The sequence below is a fragment of the Chanodichthys erythropterus genome, chromosome 23 (genome assembly GCF_024489055.1).
Source record: "Chanodichthys erythropterus isolate Z2021 chromosome 23, ASM2448905v1, whole genome shotgun sequence".
In the NCBI taxonomy this organism is placed as follows: domain Eukaryota; kingdom Metazoa; phylum Chordata; class Actinopteri; order Cypriniformes; family Xenocyprididae; genus Chanodichthys; species Chanodichthys erythropterus.
The window spans coordinates 26,014,710-26,036,209 of NC_090243.1; the positions used below are offsets into that span (position 1 = coordinate 26,014,710).

A 21,500-nucleotide genomic window follows, 5' to 3' on the forward strand; every position below is an offset into this window, starting at 1 on the left:
GAAAATCTATGCTAGCTGCTCTACAAGCTCCACGACCGTTCTCAGCTAAAATTAGCTGAAGATCAGGGTAACTTAGCCGTCAAAGAACAGAAATCAATACAGTCTCACAGACTACAAACTAAACACCATGAAAAAAGCACTCATAAATCAGCACCGCTCATATCAGAGAGCTTCCTGTGCGTGATGTAAGTAAGCTGTTCAAACACTGTCCTCGTGTGCCAGCGCAGTGAGGCAGCTGTGAGTCGTGTTAATGTGTGGGCAGAAAACAGGCCAGCGGCACCTGCTGAGGGCATTAGAGCCCAGATCAGAATCTGTGCAGTGCTGAAGTGTTAACAGGTGCCTGATCACAACACAAGCTCAATCGAGCTTCACACATATGCTGAGTGTGTGTGTGAATGTCTGTGCGTGCATGTGTGTGTGTGTTTGTGTGCATGCCAATGAAAAAGGGAGAGTAGGACACATTTCATAACTAATAACACCATTTTGTAATATTAAATAAGCAGTAGAAAGCTCAGCATAATACAGTATAATTAATCTTAACAAATGATCATTTGAAATAAAATATAGCTGCGAGCAGCAATTATCGGGGTTCAAGCGCTTTAAGGCCTTTAAGCACATGCGCAAAAAGGTATAATGTTTTATTTAGCAAGCCTAGATCATAGATGGAAAAGACCATTTACAGCCAATACAGGCAATTTTCCATAGGAAATATATGGGGTTTTTTTTAAGCTTTTTAACAGGTATCGAGGTTGAGCCAAAATCCTAGGACTAGTTTGCCAAAGTTGTTTTTTGAAATAATATCCAATATTTAACTAATGATTTGATGGTTAGAGGTGGTCCTAGAGACAAAGGTGAATCTCAACAGGTGAATCTCAACATAACACCGAATGTTACGTAACAGTTGGGATCATTTGCATATGCCAGCCCATGTTCAATGCATTACACAAGGCAAAACAAAGTCTGGATCTGTGCACAGCTGAATCATCAGACTAGGTAAGCAAGCAAGAACAATAGCGAAAGATGGCAGAAGGAGCAATAATAACTGACATGATCCATGATATCATTATATTTTTAGTGATATTTGTAAATTGTCTTTCTAAATGTTTCGTTAGCATGTTGCTAATGTACTGTTAAATGTGGTTAAAGTTACCATAGTTTCTTACTGTATTCACGGAGACAAGAGCCATCGCTATTTTCATTTTTAAACAATTGCAGTCTGTATAATGCATAAGCATTATATATTAGCTGTGTGAACTTTGTTTATGCTGTTTAAGGCAAGCACGATCTCCGTGGGTGGGGAACGCGAGCATTTAAAGGGGCCGCAGCCTAAATCGGCTCATATTTAATGATGACCCAAAATAGGCAGTTAAAAAATTAATTGAAATTAAAAATCTATGGGGTATTTTGAGCTGAAACTTCACAGACACATTCAGGGGACACCTTACACTTATATTACATCTTTAATGTCCTCATAGACAATCATGGCACCTCAGACAAAGATACTGCATGCCAATTTTCATTCAATCAGACTAACGATGAAGTAGTTATAGCCGTTTTCAGGTTTTTTTCATGTTACAGCGCCACCAAGTGGCCAGTTGCCGTGTACTTTATTACAAGACCACAGCATGAGCTCTTACGTAGCTGTGCTGAGATTGGTGAAAATATCTCATTCTGTTCACGAGTTATAGCCATTTTAGTAAAAGTGGCTCCACCCACATCGAATGTTTTGGTGGCCCTTAGGGACCGTGAATCGAAATTTCAACTTTTTTTTTGTTGTTAATTATTGACAATGAGACTCCGGAGAATCTTGCTGCACTGGTTTGGTTCCGATCGGGCTAAAAACCGAGAACTAGTTCGCAAAAGTAGGTTCTTTCAAAAAATCCAAAATACCCGAAAATTTCGCCAGGCCGATCGAGGCGAGCCTTGGTGACGTTGTAGGCGGTGTGAGTACCAGCCCTCAAAGTTTCAAGTCTCTACGACTACGGTTTGGTCTGCCCAATCACTTTTAGGGGTGAATGCTGATCATTGGAAAATTTAACAATTACAACAGTGATTCAGTGCTGCACACTTGAACCCCTAATAAAATTTAAATATAACGGCTGATCAGGAAACAACACAGGCCAGATTGGAACCTGCTTTTCCCACTTGACCACCATTGTCTACATCGTGTTCACTAACAGCTACACCACATCTTCAACACTAAAAACAGTTTTACATCCAAGTGATGTGACTGAGTATTAGATAACTAGAATATAGCACATTTTCAAATGACTGACTAGACAGTAAAAACACATTGTATTATGCGATCAGGCATTAAGAAACTTGCACTGATAAGGTTACTATGTAATTTTAGTGAAGTATCAGCTGACAGTAACCATGTGAGATCTTGACTGAATCCTGGAGGCTTTATTTTCAGTAACTTGAGGAATTGTTTTCCTATTGCAGTGTGTGTGTGTGTGTGTGTGTGTGTGTGTGTGTGTGTGTGTGTGTGTGTGTGTGTGTGTGTGTGTGTGTGTGTGTGTGTGTGTGTGTGTGTGTGTGTGTGTGTGTGTGTGTGTGTGTGTGTGTGTGTGTGTGTGTGTCATGCTGTTAAGGAAGCAGTTCTTACTGTGATGCCATCTGTGCCAGCGCCACCCTGTCTTCCTGACATTTAAACTCAGCAACACAATACGCACATTACACACTAACACATTCAAGGGAAGAGCTGTGTTAATAGCACGAAATGTCTACAGAATTAACAAAATCAGAATTACAATTGCCACAGTGGAAGATGACATATGACAAAGTGACAAAATATCTGCAACGTAATAAATATAGCATAATTATTCTTATTCTTATTTCATGCTTCTTATCTTTTCAAATTGCTCTTTCCTGTTTATTTGAACCAACTATTATTTTTCTAATCAAGTATAATTATATTTAATGCCGATCTCAATTCAGGTCAGAGGTGCTCCAAACATGTTCAGTACCACACCCCCGTTATACATATTAATGAGGGCTTCCCTTTCATGTGCCATCTCCTCACCCAACAACACAAGCAGCTGCACTGATGTCATGGGAATAAATCCTGCTCTCCTAAAAACACTAATCATCTGAGAATACCAGGTTGCTTCTGTGTGGCACAGACTCAGAAAAATTTATTCTATTTCTTTAATGTCTCTCTTCTGAACATGTTCACGCTTGATATTTAAGTGAATTTAAACACTTGACGGATAACCTTTGTGAGTCACTTGAGAATATTAGACGAGCTAAACAGGCTGCAGAGTTTAGAGTCAGAAAATGTATGCAAACAATAAGAGCAAATATTGACGAAAAAAAACGCTCTGAGGGAGAAAAATCTGGGCACATATCCTACACTGATTAGCGTCAGCCCAAAGTGCCATGCATAATTACTAGAATGCAAGGCTCCGCCCCCCCGAGATGCTTGAGAGCTGGGATGTGTTTCCATAGCGCTGTAAAGGGAGGAGGGGAGACGCCTTACTGTAGCGATGTTACGGAGAGAAAGAGGATACTCAAGGGAAGAGAGGCTAGACAGGAAGAAAATAGCTAAGCTCTGAAGCAGGGGGGATTTTACCAGCTGGCTGTTGTCTGTGTGGTTTAATGAAAGGGCTGTGTGATATTTATGCACGTCTCTGAAGCTGGTCTATGACTCCTACACCCACTGAACAATGGCCCCCGTGGATTCGCCCGCTGTGCATTTGATGCAGCCGCTTGCTTTTCATCGCACAAACAAAACATACAAACTCTGTGTTAAAGGGGACCTATTATATTCCTTTTCACAAGATGTAATATAAGTCTCTGGTGTCCCCAGAATGTGAAGTTTCAGTTCAAAATCCCCCACAGATCATTTATTATAGCTTGTCAAATTTGCCCCTATTTGGGTGTGAGCAAAAACACGCCGTTTTTGTGTGTGTCCCTTTAAATGCAAATGAGCTGCTGCTCCCGCCCCCTTTCCAGAAGAGGGCGGAGCTTTAACAGCTCAACAACAACAAAGCTGGAGAATCTCACGCAGCCAAAATGAGGATTGTCAGTAACGGTGTTCAGCCTTACATTGTTCAAACCGGAGTCGACACTGATGGAGAGACTCGGGAAGAAGTTACAACTTTTAGAATGAAACTGGACGTTTCTGAATGGTTAGTGGATAAATTGATGTAGTTGCTGTGGAGTTGATTCAACTCATCCACTAGCATGTGCCGTCATGTTCATCTTTTGTGTTGAATTGACCCTCGTTTGTGAAGCAGTCCGGTGTAAAATGGCGACATGACAACAACACTCTACTACAACAACTCTTTCACTTCTTTAATGCTGCGTTCACATCAGATGCAAATTCGCAAATTTCACGCATGAAATTCACTTCACAACAGACGCAAATTCGCGCCATGAGAGGGGCCCTCCCGCTCCTTTATGTGTCCCAGACTCTTCCACTTCTTTCTGGACATTTCCTCTGAATAAACACAACTCGTCAGCGGGGAAATAGTTGTAAATTACAGCGAATAATCTCAATTGGTCGGCTTTAGCTAGCTTGTAGTATCAATATGTATATATATATATATATATATATATATATATATATAGCTCAATTTGAGTAAAGACCATTTTTTACAACTTACAAGATTGTCCGAACTCCTCACTCACTTTCTTTCAAGCAAGATCCTTTTTATTTATGTTTCTATAAAAGTGTGAAGATGTACAACGATGAAGATTTTGTCCTCCATGTTGTTTCGGATTTCTGCCTCAGCTCGCTACGTCATGTCACTACTAGAGCAAGCTCCTGATTTGTTAATGCGGCGCGAATTTTCAGATTTTTCAACTTGTGTGTATCGCGCGAATCACGCCTTATGCGCGTCAAACACCTGAAACGCTCAATTTGCGCCGCTTCATTCGCGCGAATCACGCCGCAGGATGTCTATTTGCATCTTTGCATTGACTTAACATGTAAATCACTCGCGCTTAATGCTTCATTCGCGTTAAAAATAGAAAGATATTTGCTGAACGCTGCTGGTACAGGAGAAATCATCATAGCATTTGCCTTTCGATTGCTAATAATAGAAAAGAAAATGCTATAATAGCTTTTCATATGCCATTCACTTTCTTTGTTTATCAGCTCTGTATTAGACAGAACTGTTAGTAAACTAGTGAAGATGAGTGCTCAGATGCTCATGCGCTGGCATTCTCAGCACTTTCAAAATAAAAGTCTCACTCCCGACACATCGGCCAAAGAGTGAAACCTATCAGCCAACGCCGATGATTGAAAAATGTAAAATATCGGCTGATGTATTGGTCTTGGCAATATATCGGTCGACCACTAATATAATAGCTTAGTGTGAAGAACAGCCCATTATTTTTATCATACAGGTTTAAGTAATTAATGACATATTTTTCATTTTTGGGTCAACTATCCCTTTAACTACGAAAGAATTGTGCAGACCAGTGCAAATAACCAATATGTCTAATGTTTACTGTGCAGATCAGAAGAGCGGCCACTGAACACGTTCCTCCTCCATTCAGCTCACGGTCATTTGGCTTCACAAAAACAAGAGAGAGGTTTGAGAGGATTTATTTGGTTATAGCACATGGATCTTTTGAAGTGGATACCATTAGCATAATGATTATGCATACAAACAGCCTAATTCTGATTCATTTCAGATTCATTTGGCCCTCAATGCTGGGCCTTTTGCCTAATGAAATAAATGAGTCTGTCTCTAGAGGAGAGAAAACATAATAAAAAGATGCAGCGGTTGATGTGCTGAAATAAAACAGATAGTTCCAACTCTGAAACATATTTTAAAAAAATATGTGCAAAAATAATTGCTATATTAGTGCAACTAGACCAAATATCTACAAAATCACTGCAGTTGGAAAATTACTTTGTGAAATATTGTGATTATTATTAACACATTTTAGGTTGGTCTTTTTTGATATTAATAAAATAAAATAAAATAAAATAAAATAAAATAAAATAAAATAAAATAAAATAAAATAAAATAAAATAAAATAAAATAAAATAAAATAAAATAAAATAAAAATTATTATCAATGTTGGTGTTTTTGCTGATTAATATTTTTGTGGAAACATTTTTTTCAGGATTATTTTATGAATAGAAAGTTCAAAAGAGCAGCATTTCTTTGAAATAGACTTTTTGTAACAATGTATAAATCGTTAACTTTTGATCAATTTAATGCATTCTTGCTGAATAAAAGTATTAATTTACTGGAAAAAAAAAAAAAAAAAAAAAAAAAAAAAAAAAACTGACCCCAAACTTTTGAACGGTAGTGTATATATTTATGTTTTATATTAAATCATTTGATGAGATCTTTAAGCATGGCAAAATCAACACTTCACTTTTGTGGGTTATTGTTTAATTTAACTTTCTAAATGGCATGCTGTATTTATGGCATTAAAACAAAAGAGTGCTGCAGATTTCTGACAGCTGATATTATTAATCTCTCTGCTCCGACCAAAAGGTTTCCCACAAAAGATCAAACACTCCGTCTCAAATTTCAAAAGGTTTGATTATTTGTTAGTAAGTCAAACTCCTCAAAAAAGGCTGCAGTTTAGCCTGAAGGCCTCGTCTTATGTGTGAAAAATATATCCACGTGTACAGACTGACGCTGAAAGAACAGGCACCCTCTCCCACATTCACTGATCTTCCCACGACTGCTTTACAGGAGGATCTCACAAAACCCATCCTTTGAAAATGCAGTGCAATGACGAGACTTTAAGCAGAGCCGCCCAGCGCCCCAGGGTTCCCTCCTCCTGCTGCTGCTTTTACGAGTCATATCCATTCCCACAATCCTTTTCAAAAGCCCAACTTTTATGTGTTTCCTGTAAAGGGCACACTTTTAATCTTTTCCCAACATTCACCCTCTGAAACCTAGTCACCGAGTTTCACATGTGTAAGCAGATCATGGTTAAGAATACAACCTTTATTGTGAATGTAATTTACCCACATAAACACAAACATATATAAAAGTATGGGGTCTGTTAGTATTTAAGAAATTAATATTTTTATTGAGCAAGGAATTAATTAAACTGATCAAAATTAACAGTAAAGATTGAATAATCAGTTATGCTCATCTTTGATATTCTAAGAGTAGTAAAGATTCTTTTAAGATTCTTTCCTGCAGCAAAATACAGTCATAGAGAAAGTATTGCAAAACAATAGATGAAATGTGATATGAACTATGATGATTCACACATACCAAAGTGGCAGGTAGGGGTGGGTGATATATAGACATGATTAACCAGTATACAGGTGTCAGACGGTACAGATTGAGGTTACAATCACATGATGTTGCTGTGCTGCACTGTCACGAAAGCTTGTCACTTGCATGTTTTTTTTTTTTTTTATTTTAAACCATTAAAGTGGTCCTATAATGCATAATAGATGTGATAGAAGTCTCTGGTGTCCCCAAAATTTCAGCTCAAAATCCCCCACAGATCATTTATTATAGCTTGTCAAATCTGCCCCTATTTGGGTGTGATCAAAAACACGTAATTTTTGTGGTTCCCTTTAAATGCAAATGAGCTGCTGCTCCCGGCCCACCTTCCAGAAGAGGGCGGAGCTTTAACAGCTCAACAACAACAAAGCTGGAGAATCTCACGCAGACAAAATGAGGATTGTCAGTAACGGTGTTCAGCCTTACATTGTTCAAACCGGAGTCGACACTGATGGAGAGACTCAGGAAGAAGTTACAACTTTTAGAATGAAACTGAATGTTTCTGAATGGTTAGTGGATAAATTGATGTAGTTTCTGTGGAGTTGATTCAACTCATCCACTAGCATGTGCCGTCATGTTCATCTTTTGTGCAAATCCAGCGTTGAATTGACCCTCGTTTGTGAAGCAGTCTTGTGTAACATGAAGGCATGACAACAACACTCTACTACAACAACTCTAAAGCAGCCCAACATGGCCCCGCCACTTATTATCATATTGCATATTACCAGGATATTACTAGGATTATTGCTTATAAACCACATATTAATGCCTTATTCTGCATGACCATATTCTACATCCCTTAATCCTACCCAATACCTAAATTAACAACTAACTTATTAACTATTAATAATTAGTAATTAGGAGGTTATTAAGGCAAAATCTGTAGAAATTGACCCTAATGAAAAATAAGCTTATTTACTATGGTTTCTATAAAAAATATTAAGCAGCATAACTGTTTTCAACATTGAAAATAGTAAGAAAATGTTTCTTGAGCAGCAAATCAGCATATTAGAATGATTTCTGAAGAATCATGTAACATTAACATTATTCTTTGAACTCATTTAGTGAAAAAAGTTTGACAAATGGCTGCTGAAACTTCACAGGAATGAATAACATTTTAAAATCAAAATCATTTATTTCTATAGCACATTTAAAAACAACACAAAATATATATATATTCAAATAGAAAAGTCATTTTAAATTGCGTAATATTTCACATCTTTTTTTAAATTATTTTTACTGTACACTGTAAAAAAATTTGGTTAAGGATTTACTTTGAAACTATTTTTACTCATAAATCGTTAGTAGATTTCACAAATTTAGAAGCAACACATTAAATTAAATCTTTGTAAAACATAACATTCTTATAAAACTTACTCTAGTAATCTTTGATTTATTTACAATGAAAAAATAATTTTTACAGTGTAGTTTTGATAAAATAAATGCAGCCTTGGTAAGAATAAGAGACAAAAAAATCCTATCCAAACTTTTTAACAACAGTGTGTGAGTAAATGTTGAATGATACAAATAATTAAAGGGGTACTTCACCCCTGGAAAGATGAATGCGTATTTAAAATTGGTCATTTATGTAGTAGAAATGTGAAATTATTTTTGAATTTGGAGCTTTCTAGACTGAGAAAAGGCAGAACATGTATTTTTGACTAATGTGGATGAAAGACAACAACTCCCAAAATGCACTTGTTTTGCTGCCCTTGCGAGGCCACGCCCAAACCAAGCCTATCGGTTACAGGCAGCATTCAGGAAAATTCAAACAAATAAATTGTGAGTTAGTTCATACATTTACAGCAAAATGGTGCTAAATTACTTTGTACCTGGATGTACACCCAAAACCAGGAAAGGACAAGTAAGTTCCCATCATTTTCCGATTAAGTTAAAGATTTGGAGCGATGTAAACAGTGGCTGCGGGCCATCAAACACCCAAAGTTTGGAGATGACACCGTTATAGAAAACCTAAAAAACCACAGAATATGTAGTCTCCATTTCAAGCACGAGGACTACGAACCAAATATTTTTGCAACAAAGAGAACAATTCTGAAGGACACCGCGATACCATCGATATTCACTTTCCCAGAGGACGAACAGCCTGGGCATCTGGCACTAAGCGTATTCGTAAGGTAAGGTAAGACTCGCTAATACTAGACTGATAACACAGTAGCCTATATGTAGTGTTGTAGGTAGCAGTAAAACTGCAAGCTTAGCAAAGTAACGTTAGATAGACAATTACATATAAGTTGCATATAAGTTGACTGTTATCAAAGTAAAGCCACTGTTCTGTAAAACTGAGTTAGTCTATTTATCTATTTGTGCTAACGTTACCACAAAAGCATGTTGCTGTATTGGTTGAGATGACTGCAGAGACCGATAAATTTGTGAGATGAACCACTGATGTAGTGTAGACAAAAATAAAGTTAATTACTGTAAGCTTAAAAATATAATTGACACCCACTTTGGATAACATCTTTGATCTATGTCTGTGAGTAACCTCAAACGCGCATATGTATGGGCGTGGTGAAAAAATGCGGAAATACTTGCTATTACTGGCTGTAGTTTTAAGCCTCTGGCCAAAAAAGCCTCCGATGACGCAAAATGACGATTTTTGCGTCATCGGAGGCTTTTTTACAGAATAAAAATGCATAAATCTCTCATCTCGGGCTGATATGAAGGGGGAAAGCACGCTAATTCAAAAATACTAGTGGTATTCTACTAATACAAAGCTTAATGCTAAATCCTGAAGTAACACTTTAAAAAAAAAAAATTGTTACTAGATTTCTATTGTATTTTATAATTTAAGTCACAAAAAATTAAGCAACTTACAAGTAAATACTGAGATTCTGAATGTCATAAAATTGCTAAAATATAAAATCAATATTTTATTAGCTATATCACCCAGTCCTGTGGAAGACTTTTGAGTACTACTTCACGAAACCCCATCAAACCCGCACATTTCTGCAGCTAAATGAAACGATCCACCACACAACACAACAACACACGGACATGGCTGAGGGAGGAAAAAGAATGCACTTCCTGTATGTCATTTCCTTCAGAAGACACAAATCACAATGAGTAATGAGGACCGCGCAAAATGTCAAGCGGGAGTCGGGTCCATTCATGACTAAGAGTGAAAGTGATTAAGAACGATTAGAGAGCGTTTTTACGGCTGACTCATTTTAAGTTGATGCACTTTAATTTCTGCTGAGATTCGTCATCAGCTAACGCAGTCAGCAGTGCAGGTCAGCAGTCTTTCCACATTCACAGCCCGTCTCATATTTACTCTCTTATCTAGCTTTGGCATACTCACACTTTCCTCCACTCAATGCAACACTATTGCTTCAGAGACATTCTCCGATTCAAACCTCAGTAGTAAAAATGCTGACAAGATTCTGAATAAGTCACTTTAAAAGGTCAATTTCCAATGAACTAGATAGGTTTGTGCCATCATATAGGATGAAACAAGGATGAAACTTTGTAGTGTGCATGTGTCGATCACCTGTGTTCAAAGGTCAAACGAACTATACTTTTAAAGGCCATGTGATGCATATGCTAAAAGTTCACGTTGAAACTGAAGTATTATTTGGGTTTAAAACTTCTCATGTGTCCATTCACTTCCTGATGGTGCATCCCGTACTGTCTGTGTCTCTGTGCTAATCCAGAGGGATTTTAAAACACTACTAATCTCCCGACCTGTGCTCTGTTGCAATAGCAGGAATTAACACAAATCTCCCTATCATTTCTGCCAGAGAAAATATGAGCCCTGAATGTTGGCTAAAATTAGCCTTGTTTGAGCTCACTCCCCCTCCTCAAGTGACATCAGATGATTTAGAAGGGAATCTTCAAATAGAATGTGTTTGTCATTTCATTATTTTCACCTTCCAGATTTCTTTGTGTTGGTTTCTTTACAGTGATTTTGGCATCAGTAGCAGTATATAATGAACTCTGAGAAGAAATATAGAATCTTTAAAGGGTTCTGTCAGGCGCTTTACATATAGAACGTTTAGGGGTTCCCATCACAGGATCATTTTATGGATTTAGTAAGTTTTAACTAATTAATTTTGTTTGATTTATGTTAAGTTAATTATATTTGTACAAACCCGTTTCCAAAAAAGTTGGGACACTGTACAAATTGTAAATAAAAATGGAATGCAATGATTTACAAATCTCATAAACTTATATTTTATTCACAATAGAATATAGATAGCATATCAAATGTTGAAAGTGAGACATTTTAAACTGTCATGCCAAATATTGGCTCATTTTGGATTTCACGAGAGCTACACATTTCAAAAAAGTTGGGACAAGTACCAATAAGAGGCCGGAAAAGTTAAATGTACATATAAGGAACAGCTGGAGGACCAACTGGCATCTTATTAGGTCAATTGGCAACATGATTGGGTATAAAAAGAGCCTCTCAGAGTGACAGTGTCTCTCAGAAGTCAAGATGGACAAAGGATCACCAATTCCCCAATGCTGCAGCGAAAAATAGTGGAGCAATATCAGAAAGGAGTTTCTCAGAGAAAAATTGCAAAGAGTTTGAAGTTATCATCATCTACAGTGCATAATGTCATCCAAAGATTCAGAGAATCTGGAACAATCTCTGTGCTTAAGGGTCAAGGCCGGAAAACCATACTGGATGCCCGTGATCTTCAGGCCCTTAGACGGCACTGCATCACATACAGGAATGCAACTGTAATGGAAATCACAACATGGGCTCAGGAATACTTCCAGAAAACACTGTCGGTGAACACAATCCACCGTGCCATTCGCCGTTGCCGGCTAAACCTCTATAGGTCAAAAAAGAAGCCATATCTAAACATGATCCAGAAGCGCAGGCGTTTTCTCTGGGCCAAGGCTCCTTTAAAATGGACTGTGGCAAAGTGGAAAACTGTTCTGTGGTCAGACGAATCAAAATTTGAAGTTCTTTTTGGAAAACTGGGACAGCATGTCATCCGGACTAAAGATGACAAGGACAACCCAAGTTGTTATCAGCGCTCAGTTCAGAAGCCTGCATCTCTGATGGTATGGGGTTGCATGAGTGCATGTGGCATGGGCAGCTTGCACATCTGGAAAGGCACCATCAATGCTGAAAGGTATATCCAAGTTCTAAAACAACATATGCTCCCATCCAGACGTCGTCTCTTTCAGGGAAGACCTTGCATTTTCCTACATGACAATGCCAGACCACATACTGCATCAATTACAACATCATGGCTGCGTAGAAGAAGGATCCGGGTACTGAAATGGCCAGCCTGCGTCCAGATCTTTCACCCGTAGAAAACATTTGGCACATCATAAAGAGGAAGATGCGACAAAGAAGACCTAAGACAGTTAAGCAACTAGAAGCCTGTATTAGACAAGAATGGGACAACATTCCTATTCCTGAACTTGAGCAACTTGTCTCCTCAGTCTCCAGACGTTTGCAGACTGTTATAAAAAGAAGAGGGGATGCCACACAGTGGTAAACATGGCCTTGTCCCAACTTTTTTGAGATGTGTTGATGGCATGAAATTTAAAATCAACTAATTTTTCCCTTAAAATGATACATTTTCTCAGTTTAAACATTTGATATGTCATCTATGTTGTATTCTGAATAAAATATTGAAATTTGAAACTACCACATCATTGCATTCTGTTTTTATTCACAATTTGTACAGTGTCCCAACTTTTTTGGAATCGGGTTTGTATGAATTAAAAAGCTTGTAAATATACTTTATTGTAGAGCTGCATGATTCTGGATAAATTGATAATCACAATTATTTGGTTTCAAACAGTTATCCAATATTTCTGCACAGACAACTGTACCACAAAATAACATGTAATTTACTAGAGGTTCTGACAAATGTTAATTGCTGTAGACTATTTAAATTGTTGGACGAATCTCTAATGATTCAATGACAAATACATTTCTTTTTTTTTTTTGTTACAGTTGCCACCTACTGTTGTAATGATGTAATTGACAATCTTTATTTGAAGAGTCAAAAAAGGTGATTTTCTCTAATTTGATCGGCTCCATAAACATCAGTGTTTATATCCAAACAATAAACTTTTATCCTAGTTCTTCTTTGATAATATGAATATTTGTAACAGAAATATGGTTGAAAAGACTGTTCATACCTATACATCACAACATCTCTCTCTGGCTCAGCGGCAGCGCTGACGCAGATTTTAATGTTCTGGTATGAATTTGTTAAAAGTTTAATAGTCACAGACGAATGGTTGTCATTTAGGAATGAGATCAAGATCTTTTAATGATTAATCGAGCAGCTCTACATGGTAGTGAGTAGGGCTGGGACAATAAATCATTGCAATTAATCGAGAAATTATTGTGGATCGATTCTGAAATTTTACAAATGCATCGCAATTCTCTCTCGAATTGATTCTAAGCTTAGTTTTTGCCAGCAGATGGTACTGAATGCTTTTAGAAAAATCCGTACTTTGCTTTCTTCCAGTTCCTTACACACATCACTTGAAACTTATATAAAATAATCATTCATCAAGTTCATAAAGTGTTTGCAGAAACTCAACTCAAGCTACTGTCAAATTTGCATTTCTAAGAGCCAAAACATGTAATATTAATTTGTGACATGGTCACCTGTTTGGCAAGTGTTTGTGATGATAAAACCACAATTAACTGTCTGGTTCCTAGTACTTTCACTCAGAAGCAAAAATCTGCCTTTAAACTCGAAAGAAATAATTATAGATATCGACTGATATGACAATTTATTGTGATAATGTTTTTGGCCATATCGCCCAGCCCTACGCAGGAGTATGTAGACGTGCTTCAAGAGAACAAGACTAATGAAGAGAAAAATGTGAGACGGGCAACAAGAGTAATGTTTCACATCGGAGGTGACATGGGGAAAGTGAAACCTGGAATTTTCTGCATAGACGCTTCGGGGTTGAAAGTCAGCAGTTCTAATGTCTGACTTCGAGTCACACTTTTGGAGGGTCACAGCTCTAAACACAAGCCTAAGGCAGCGTGCTCGCAAACAAATGCCCTACTGTACTGTACTCGCAATCATGCTAGAGTCACATTGCATTGCAGGACTGGTGTGTCAACAGAATAGATGTTGTAGGGATACGAATGTGGAAAGGTGTAAACCAGGGACGCTTAAATTGTGCAGCTCATGAACCATGCGGAGCGATCAGGGGCCAATGAATTAAATGACCTGGTAATATTAATAATACTTTCATTTCCAAATCCACAGCTGTGTTTGCGCCTCACATTTTTATCAACTCATTTCTCAAAACAGTCTCAAGTCTACAAAAGGACTTTCATTTCCCAGTAGTTAATAGGTACATTCACACATACAACTTCTTCTGTAAATTTAATGGCATTTTATTTATGTAAAGGACCCATGCGAACAGAACCTGATGTCGAAATGCTGGCAATCAGTTCAAGCAATCTGCCAGCTAAAGAAGCCGTTTCTTTCCTGAATTTCAATTGAGGACACAAACAAGATGCAAAATTGCAATTCAAATTTGAATTTAAAGTCCCCCCTGAGGAAAACAAGTATTTAAATGTTGTTTATATGCCTATGTGGTGTTTTCAGTATAATTTTAGACAAACCATGTGCAAATTCAAAAGACAGCACCATTGCTGAGTATTTCTCTTTAAAACTGCAGTGATCTAAAGATAGTTTCAAAAACGCGGTCTGAACTCGCTGGTGTTTCTTATGTCACAAACTACCATGTAACCAATCACATCAACATGGGGGTGGGCTTTAGTATATCATTAACTATGACCGCAATGAAGCAGTGGAGACTCAAGAGAAGGTTATCCCAGTATATTTTTCTGCTGATATGAAAAATCGGGTAGATTCAGCAATATAGCGGCTGTATGATGTATATCTGAGTTGTTTTTTTAAGTATACTGATTTTTAGAAAACAGCTGTCTGACCCATGAATGGGAACATGGTTTGTGTAACATTAGCAACACATTATCAGCTGTTTGATAGCATAGTCAAGCAAAAGGATAATCATAATAATTACCGTTATGTGTTTGACGTCGTAAAAAGTGATACCATTGTGCTGCGTTTACCTCAGTAAGTTGACTGAGTGGATCTACGAGCTCGTGCGAGCTAATTAGCATATTCATAAATCTGTGTATACTAAATGAGGCAAGGTTGTAGAGTTACACTCAAGCTATTTTTTTCACAGGAAAAAAAAAAAAAACATTTAAATGTGTCATTTTGGTGTTCAAACTAAGATGAGTTTTATGGAATAAAATTGACTACAGGGGGACTTTAAGTGAAAATTTATTTGAAATTAATTTCCAAGATTTCCAAGATAGGGTTAGCTTTAGAGAGAGAGACAGATAGACAAACTGATCTGTTTGAAATGTGCCCAATAAATTTGTATTTTTCCCAGAATTCTAGATATGCACCATTATTTTGGCCGATCTCTATTCCAGACTTATGCACAAACTGCACTGCAATCATCTCCCAAAATGTAATTTGTGTGGAAATCTACCAATTAAAAGGTGTTCACTAAAACATTCCTATTATAAGTGATTGCTGATATCACAAAAAGTGTATTTGTTTAAAATGTATGTAATATAGTTTTGTTGAATCACACATCACATCTGAATTCTGGGTAGACAACAGAATTGACATGGTGGGGCACTGATAACCACGAATGGGCCTGGATTTGGCCCACAGGCCAGACTTCGAGTATCCCTGGTTTAAACAGTAATCTTGCAGTTAAGAACATGAATCAAACCAAGTGTCTGGAACTCTGACTGGGGGGATTTTATTGTTCCAGTCAAAATTCAAACAATATCAAGAATAGCTAAGAAACAAACTAGCAGACCATATGGCAAACAACACATAATCCTGTTAGCTCTTAAGAAGTGTGCCTTAGTTTCTCGCTTTTCACACTCTCCTGTTACATGCTGTCTATTCTTTAAGAAATATTCAATGATTTAGGCCTCACAGAATGTCTGTTGCACAAAAACATGGTAAAACCAATCTCAAAATTGCAAGATCCAATCTGATGGCGAGCTGCCACTCAATTTTAAGGAGTTAAGGTGATTATACACGGGGCAACTTTTTGAGCAATGTTGCCGAGCAGTTTTGCAGAGCGATGTTGCTTGGGCACTTTCCCATTGAGAACAGGGGACAAATTTCTATCTGGATACTTTAGATCAAAATTGTTGCCTATTCTCAATGGTAAAGTGCCCAAGCAGCATCGCTCAAAAAGCAACATTGCTCAAAAAGTTGCCCCGTGTATCCAGGGTGCGAACTACGGTAGAGCTAGGGGGAGCTTGGCTCCCCTTAATAAGACATGGGCTCCCCTGAAAATGTGATTTGTGAAATTGTGGGGGGGTCTCAAAAAATATTGACAATGTGTTATTTTGATGTGCAATTTCAGTTTTGTGTAATGTGTTCATCGTGGATTATTAAACAATTAAATTATTAAACCTAATTCACTTCAATAAAGATAACTATACATGCTATTCTTGTCATGAGCATCAAGGTGTGGGGGCGCTGCAGTGCAAATTCCACTCATGTTTAGTACGATTACTCAAACTGCAAAGGATGTTGAGCCCAGGTCTGTGTTAAGGTAAGGCATGTTATTCGCAATTATGTGTTGTGGTTGGGTTGTTATAGCTCTAAAATAATATAGCACTATCAAGGTACCAGGCAGCTAGATCTAGTCGCTGGATTTTCTAAAATTTTATATTTGATTTAAAATTTTACCAACAATTTAAATTTTGAAGTTTTCCTACCGTAAATATATCAAAAATTTAGTTTTGAAGTTAAGGATGTTTTGTCCCATTAAAGGTGCCCTAGAATTAAAAATTGAATTTATCTCGGCATAGTTAAATAACAAGAGTTCAGTACATGGAAATGTACACCATTGTTTCCTCCTTCTTATATAAATCTCATTTGTTTAAAAGACCTCCGAAGAACAGGCGAATCTCAACATAACACTGACTGTTACATAACAGTTGGGATCATTAATATTTATGCCCCCAATATTTGCATATGCCAGCTCATGTTCAAGGCATTACACAAGGGCAGCCAGTATTAACGTCTGGATCTGTGCACAGCTGAATCATCAGACTAGGTAAGCAAGAACAATAGCGAAAAATGGCAGATGGAGCGATAATAACTGACATGATCCATGATAACATGATATTTTTAGTGATATTTGTAAATTGTCTTTCTAAATGTTTCGTTAGCATGTTGCTAATGTACTGTTAAATGTGGTTGAAGTTACCATCATTTATTACTATAGACAAGAGACAACGGAGACAAGACTGTCGTTATTTTAATTTTTTAAACACTTGCATAAACCCAACAGTGTGTAATGTTAGCTTTAGCCACGGAGCACTATCAAACTCATTCAGAATCAAATGTAAACATCTAAATAAATACCATACTTACGCAATTAGACATGATTAGACATGATTAGACATGTTGCATGACGAACACTTTGTAAAGATCCATTTTGAGGGTTATATTAGCTGTGTGAACTTTGTTTATGTTGTTAAAGGTAAGCGTGAGCTCCGTGGGCGGGGAGCGTGAGCATTTAAAGGGGCCGCAGCCTAAATCAGCTCATAGTTAATGATGCCCCAAAATAGGCAGTTAAAAAAATTTATTAAAAAAAATCTATGGGGTATTCTGAGCTGAAACTTCAAAGACACATTCAGGGGACACAGACTTATATTACATCTTTTTAAAAGACATTCTACGGCACCTTTAAAACATCCTGCAAGTTTCATAATTTAAAGCATCCCCCTCATTATAAACAAAGCATTTATTTAATATGTATCATTATATTGCAGTTAAAATAAAATGAAGAAGCTTTTCATGAATGGAAAAAAAAAGGAAAACTAGAGCTCTGACACGGATTTATTCTGTGGGATAAGGCTGATTCACACAGCAGCTGTCTGAATCACAATGGACAGTGTTAATCACATCAGTACAGCTCCTCTCCCATCACAGGAGACTGGCACAGACTGACCCCGACCATGGAAGAGTATCTTCACCCAACGCAGTTCTCATCTCTGTCAAGGGTGGGCTAGATATGATGAAATGCAAGACTTCCTCAATTTGCAGTGCATCAGGAGTGTGCGATAAAAGTATCTGTATGTAAATGCACTTTGGCATAGATAGGATTCTTTAAATACATTTAAAATTGTCATTGTCAGAAGTGTTGTTATGAGCAACAAACTTCTGTATTCTGGAAAACAGGTCGTATCACTTTCGGTTCAGGTCTGTTGTATGTGATTCGTTAAATATAGAGCCATTAAAACATAGTCTAAACAGAGTTATTTACAGTTAACCGAAATTAAACCATAAAAACTAAGCTTTGTTACTTGACATTAAATAAACATTAACTGAAATAAAATATTAAAAAAAAGGTTAAACTTGTTTTATTTCAGTTAGTTGCCAAGGAAATATTCATTATTTTCATTTAGTTTAACTTATACTAAAATAATAATGTAAAATTGAAATAAAACTGTTTAAAAAAAAATAAATAAAAAACACAAAATTACTAAGATATAAAAATAAAAACTAATTAAAAAAGTATTAATAAAATAGTATCTCAATAATACTACAATAAACAAAGGTAAAAAAGTATATATATATTATTCACTATAAAAAATAAATAAATAAATTAAAATTATTATTTTCCATGCCATTTCCAGTCATTCATAAGTATTGGTCAAGAACTTAAAGTTTTATTTTGATTGTCCTCATAAAGACCAATTTCTAAGTCAAGAGATAATAAAAGCAGCAGATTCATCAAATTGCATGAATTTAGCCCTTTATCAAACAATTTAAATGAACCAACATTTCACAGCACTAACCTACAGTATAATGACATTGATTTTTCATGCTGCACAAATACATAAATATGATCATGTGGAATCAGTAACTGGTCCTGGATCAGCTATATCTCATATACATGAGCTCTGCCTGCTGTCACATGACACTTATCAGCCTTCATCTCCTTTTAGATGTTAAATTACATTAGAACATATCTGGATCTACTCTCCACTTCAACAGATGTCCAGCGCACCGGCTGCAGCAACTGCACAGATCACATCACTGTGAACTTCAGCTGATGCAAGATACCTCTGATCACGCACAAAAACATTATGAACCAAACACTGGCACCACTATATACGACACCCTTGCAAATTAGGGTGGTACCATCATACCATGGTAACACCATGATATGAAATGATTCTGTGACATTTACATGGTACAAGAATCATATTTTATCAACAATGCATGTCCAAAAATGTCATTATTATGGTATTATATGTGACCCTGGACCACAAAAAAAGTCATAAGTTGAACAGGTATATTTGTAGCAATAGCCAACAATACACAGTATGGGTCAAAATGATGATATTTTTTAAATTTCCTACCATAAATATATCAAAAATTCATTTTTGTGAGTGGATATGCATTGCTAAGGACTCATTTTGACAACTTTAAAGGTGATTTTCTCAATATTTTTTTGCACCCTCAGATTCCAGATTTCCAAATAGTTGTATCTTGACCAAATACTGTCCTATCCTAACAAACCAAACATCAATGGAAAGCTTATTATTAAGATTTCAGATGATGTATAAATCTCAATTTCAAAAACTTGACCCTTATGACTGGTTTTAGAGTCACATTTTGTTATCGAGTAAAAAGAAGCACTACGGTATTCTACTATGGTAATACCACAGTATGGAAATATCAGTATTCTTTGAGTCCAACATAAATTCTGAAGTATATGAATAGCAACATTATCATAAAGTACATTTACAATATTACACAGTGGTTATAACATGGTGCATCTGATAGAGTCCTTACTTTTATATGCATATACATTAGTCATATTTTGTATTAAAGTGACGAGTTAAACCGAGTTTTACTTCCATAACTATGCGGTTTTGTTTAAATAATATATATAGTTTTCATGGTGTTTTTGTAATATACTGACAAGACTAATGGCAACACTTAAGTGCTATTAACATACGATGTGTGATTACTGTACAATAAAGTAAGGGCGTTACCATGGTACAGTGAGGTAAAGCGATGGTACTTCTACCTACTGTATATGCTACCGAATGACTGTCAAAAGCATGGTATTTACCATGGTAAACTGTGCAAATAGCACGGTACTTTTTGAATGCAGGACCCTCACGGAGAGTTTCTCTTCAGTGAGCCGTTATTCTGGATAAATGAGATGTTAGTTGAGTGTGTGGATGATGCTGGATGACACCTACCGTCTATGTTCTCTCTGTCGCTGATGTGCTGCAGGTTGCAGCCCGTGTCCTCTCGGCTCAGCTCCGGTTCGGGCCGGTACGGCTCCAGCCTCGAGTGCGCGTTCCGCCGGAGCTTCGGGCTGGACGACACGCAGCATGATGTGCTGTTCCCCATGAGTCCCGATGCGCAGAGATAAACAAACAGCCACGGATCGACGGAGCCCCGCCGCAGATGATGGGCGTAACAGCTGCGGATGACGGGATGAAACACGGGCTCTGCGATCTTCGAGATCACTCCCGTGCCAAACGCTCGTGTAAAGACATCAGCGTATTACAGTCACGACTGTCCTCATTAAATCAACACATAATCCACGCGGGCTGCTCTGGAGAGGTTTATGTGTGCGTATGCGCCGGTATCGGTGGGTTATTCCATGCTCGCCCGTCGCAGTTACATCGTATCGTTCAGCTGTCAGTGTTTCGCCGTGCCCACGATCACACACACATATACACACACACACACACACACACACACACACACAGAGAGAGCACACGGAACAGCTTCCGGTTCAGCGCCTGACGTCATTCAGAACGATACATTTTGTATCTGCTTGCAAGAGACTGTAAACACGATATTGATAAATTTTCTCTTGAATGTTTGTGTTTTTTGTTTTTTTTATTGGTTGCATTAAAGCATGTAAATCTGGCTCCTCAATGGATGAAATATATTTCTTGAAACAAAACACTTTTTATTTTCAATAATATATGCGGTATTATGTAAAAAGAGCATAATTTGGAGTTGAATACTTACATTATAAACTATCTTTATATTTTTGTAGGTTTATATGCTTTTATAGAAATACACAATATAGTTGCTTTATTTGCTATATATATATATATATATATAGATGCAAAAGCCTCTAAGTGCCATCTGAAATTTTCTTCTAAAATGAGCATTTTTATCAAGCTTGTATGTTTAGATTCAGTAATTTCATTCTAATGGCAATTAAAAGGTCCTTTTCATTGAAAATCCCCAAACATCTAAAATC

At 37.0% G+C, this 21,500-nt stretch overlaps 1 protein-coding gene across 2 annotated transcripts in view; it reads right to left on the minus strand.

The window, feature by feature from the left end:
* The window catches only part of ccny (cyclin Y), a 59,444-nt gene extending 38,498 nt beyond the window's left edge, over positions 1 to 20,946 (minus strand). For both annotated transcript variants that reach the window (XM_067377456.1, XM_067377455.1), the window contains exon 1: positions 20,476 to 20,946. In XM_067377456.1, coding sequence (XP_067233557.1) covers positions 20,476 to 20,629 — 154 coding nt within the window. In that variant the 5' untranslated portion in view covers positions 20,630 to 20,946. The remainder of the gene's footprint in view (positions 1 to 20,475) is intronic.
* Positions 20,947 to 21,500: the final 554 nt, after the last annotated feature.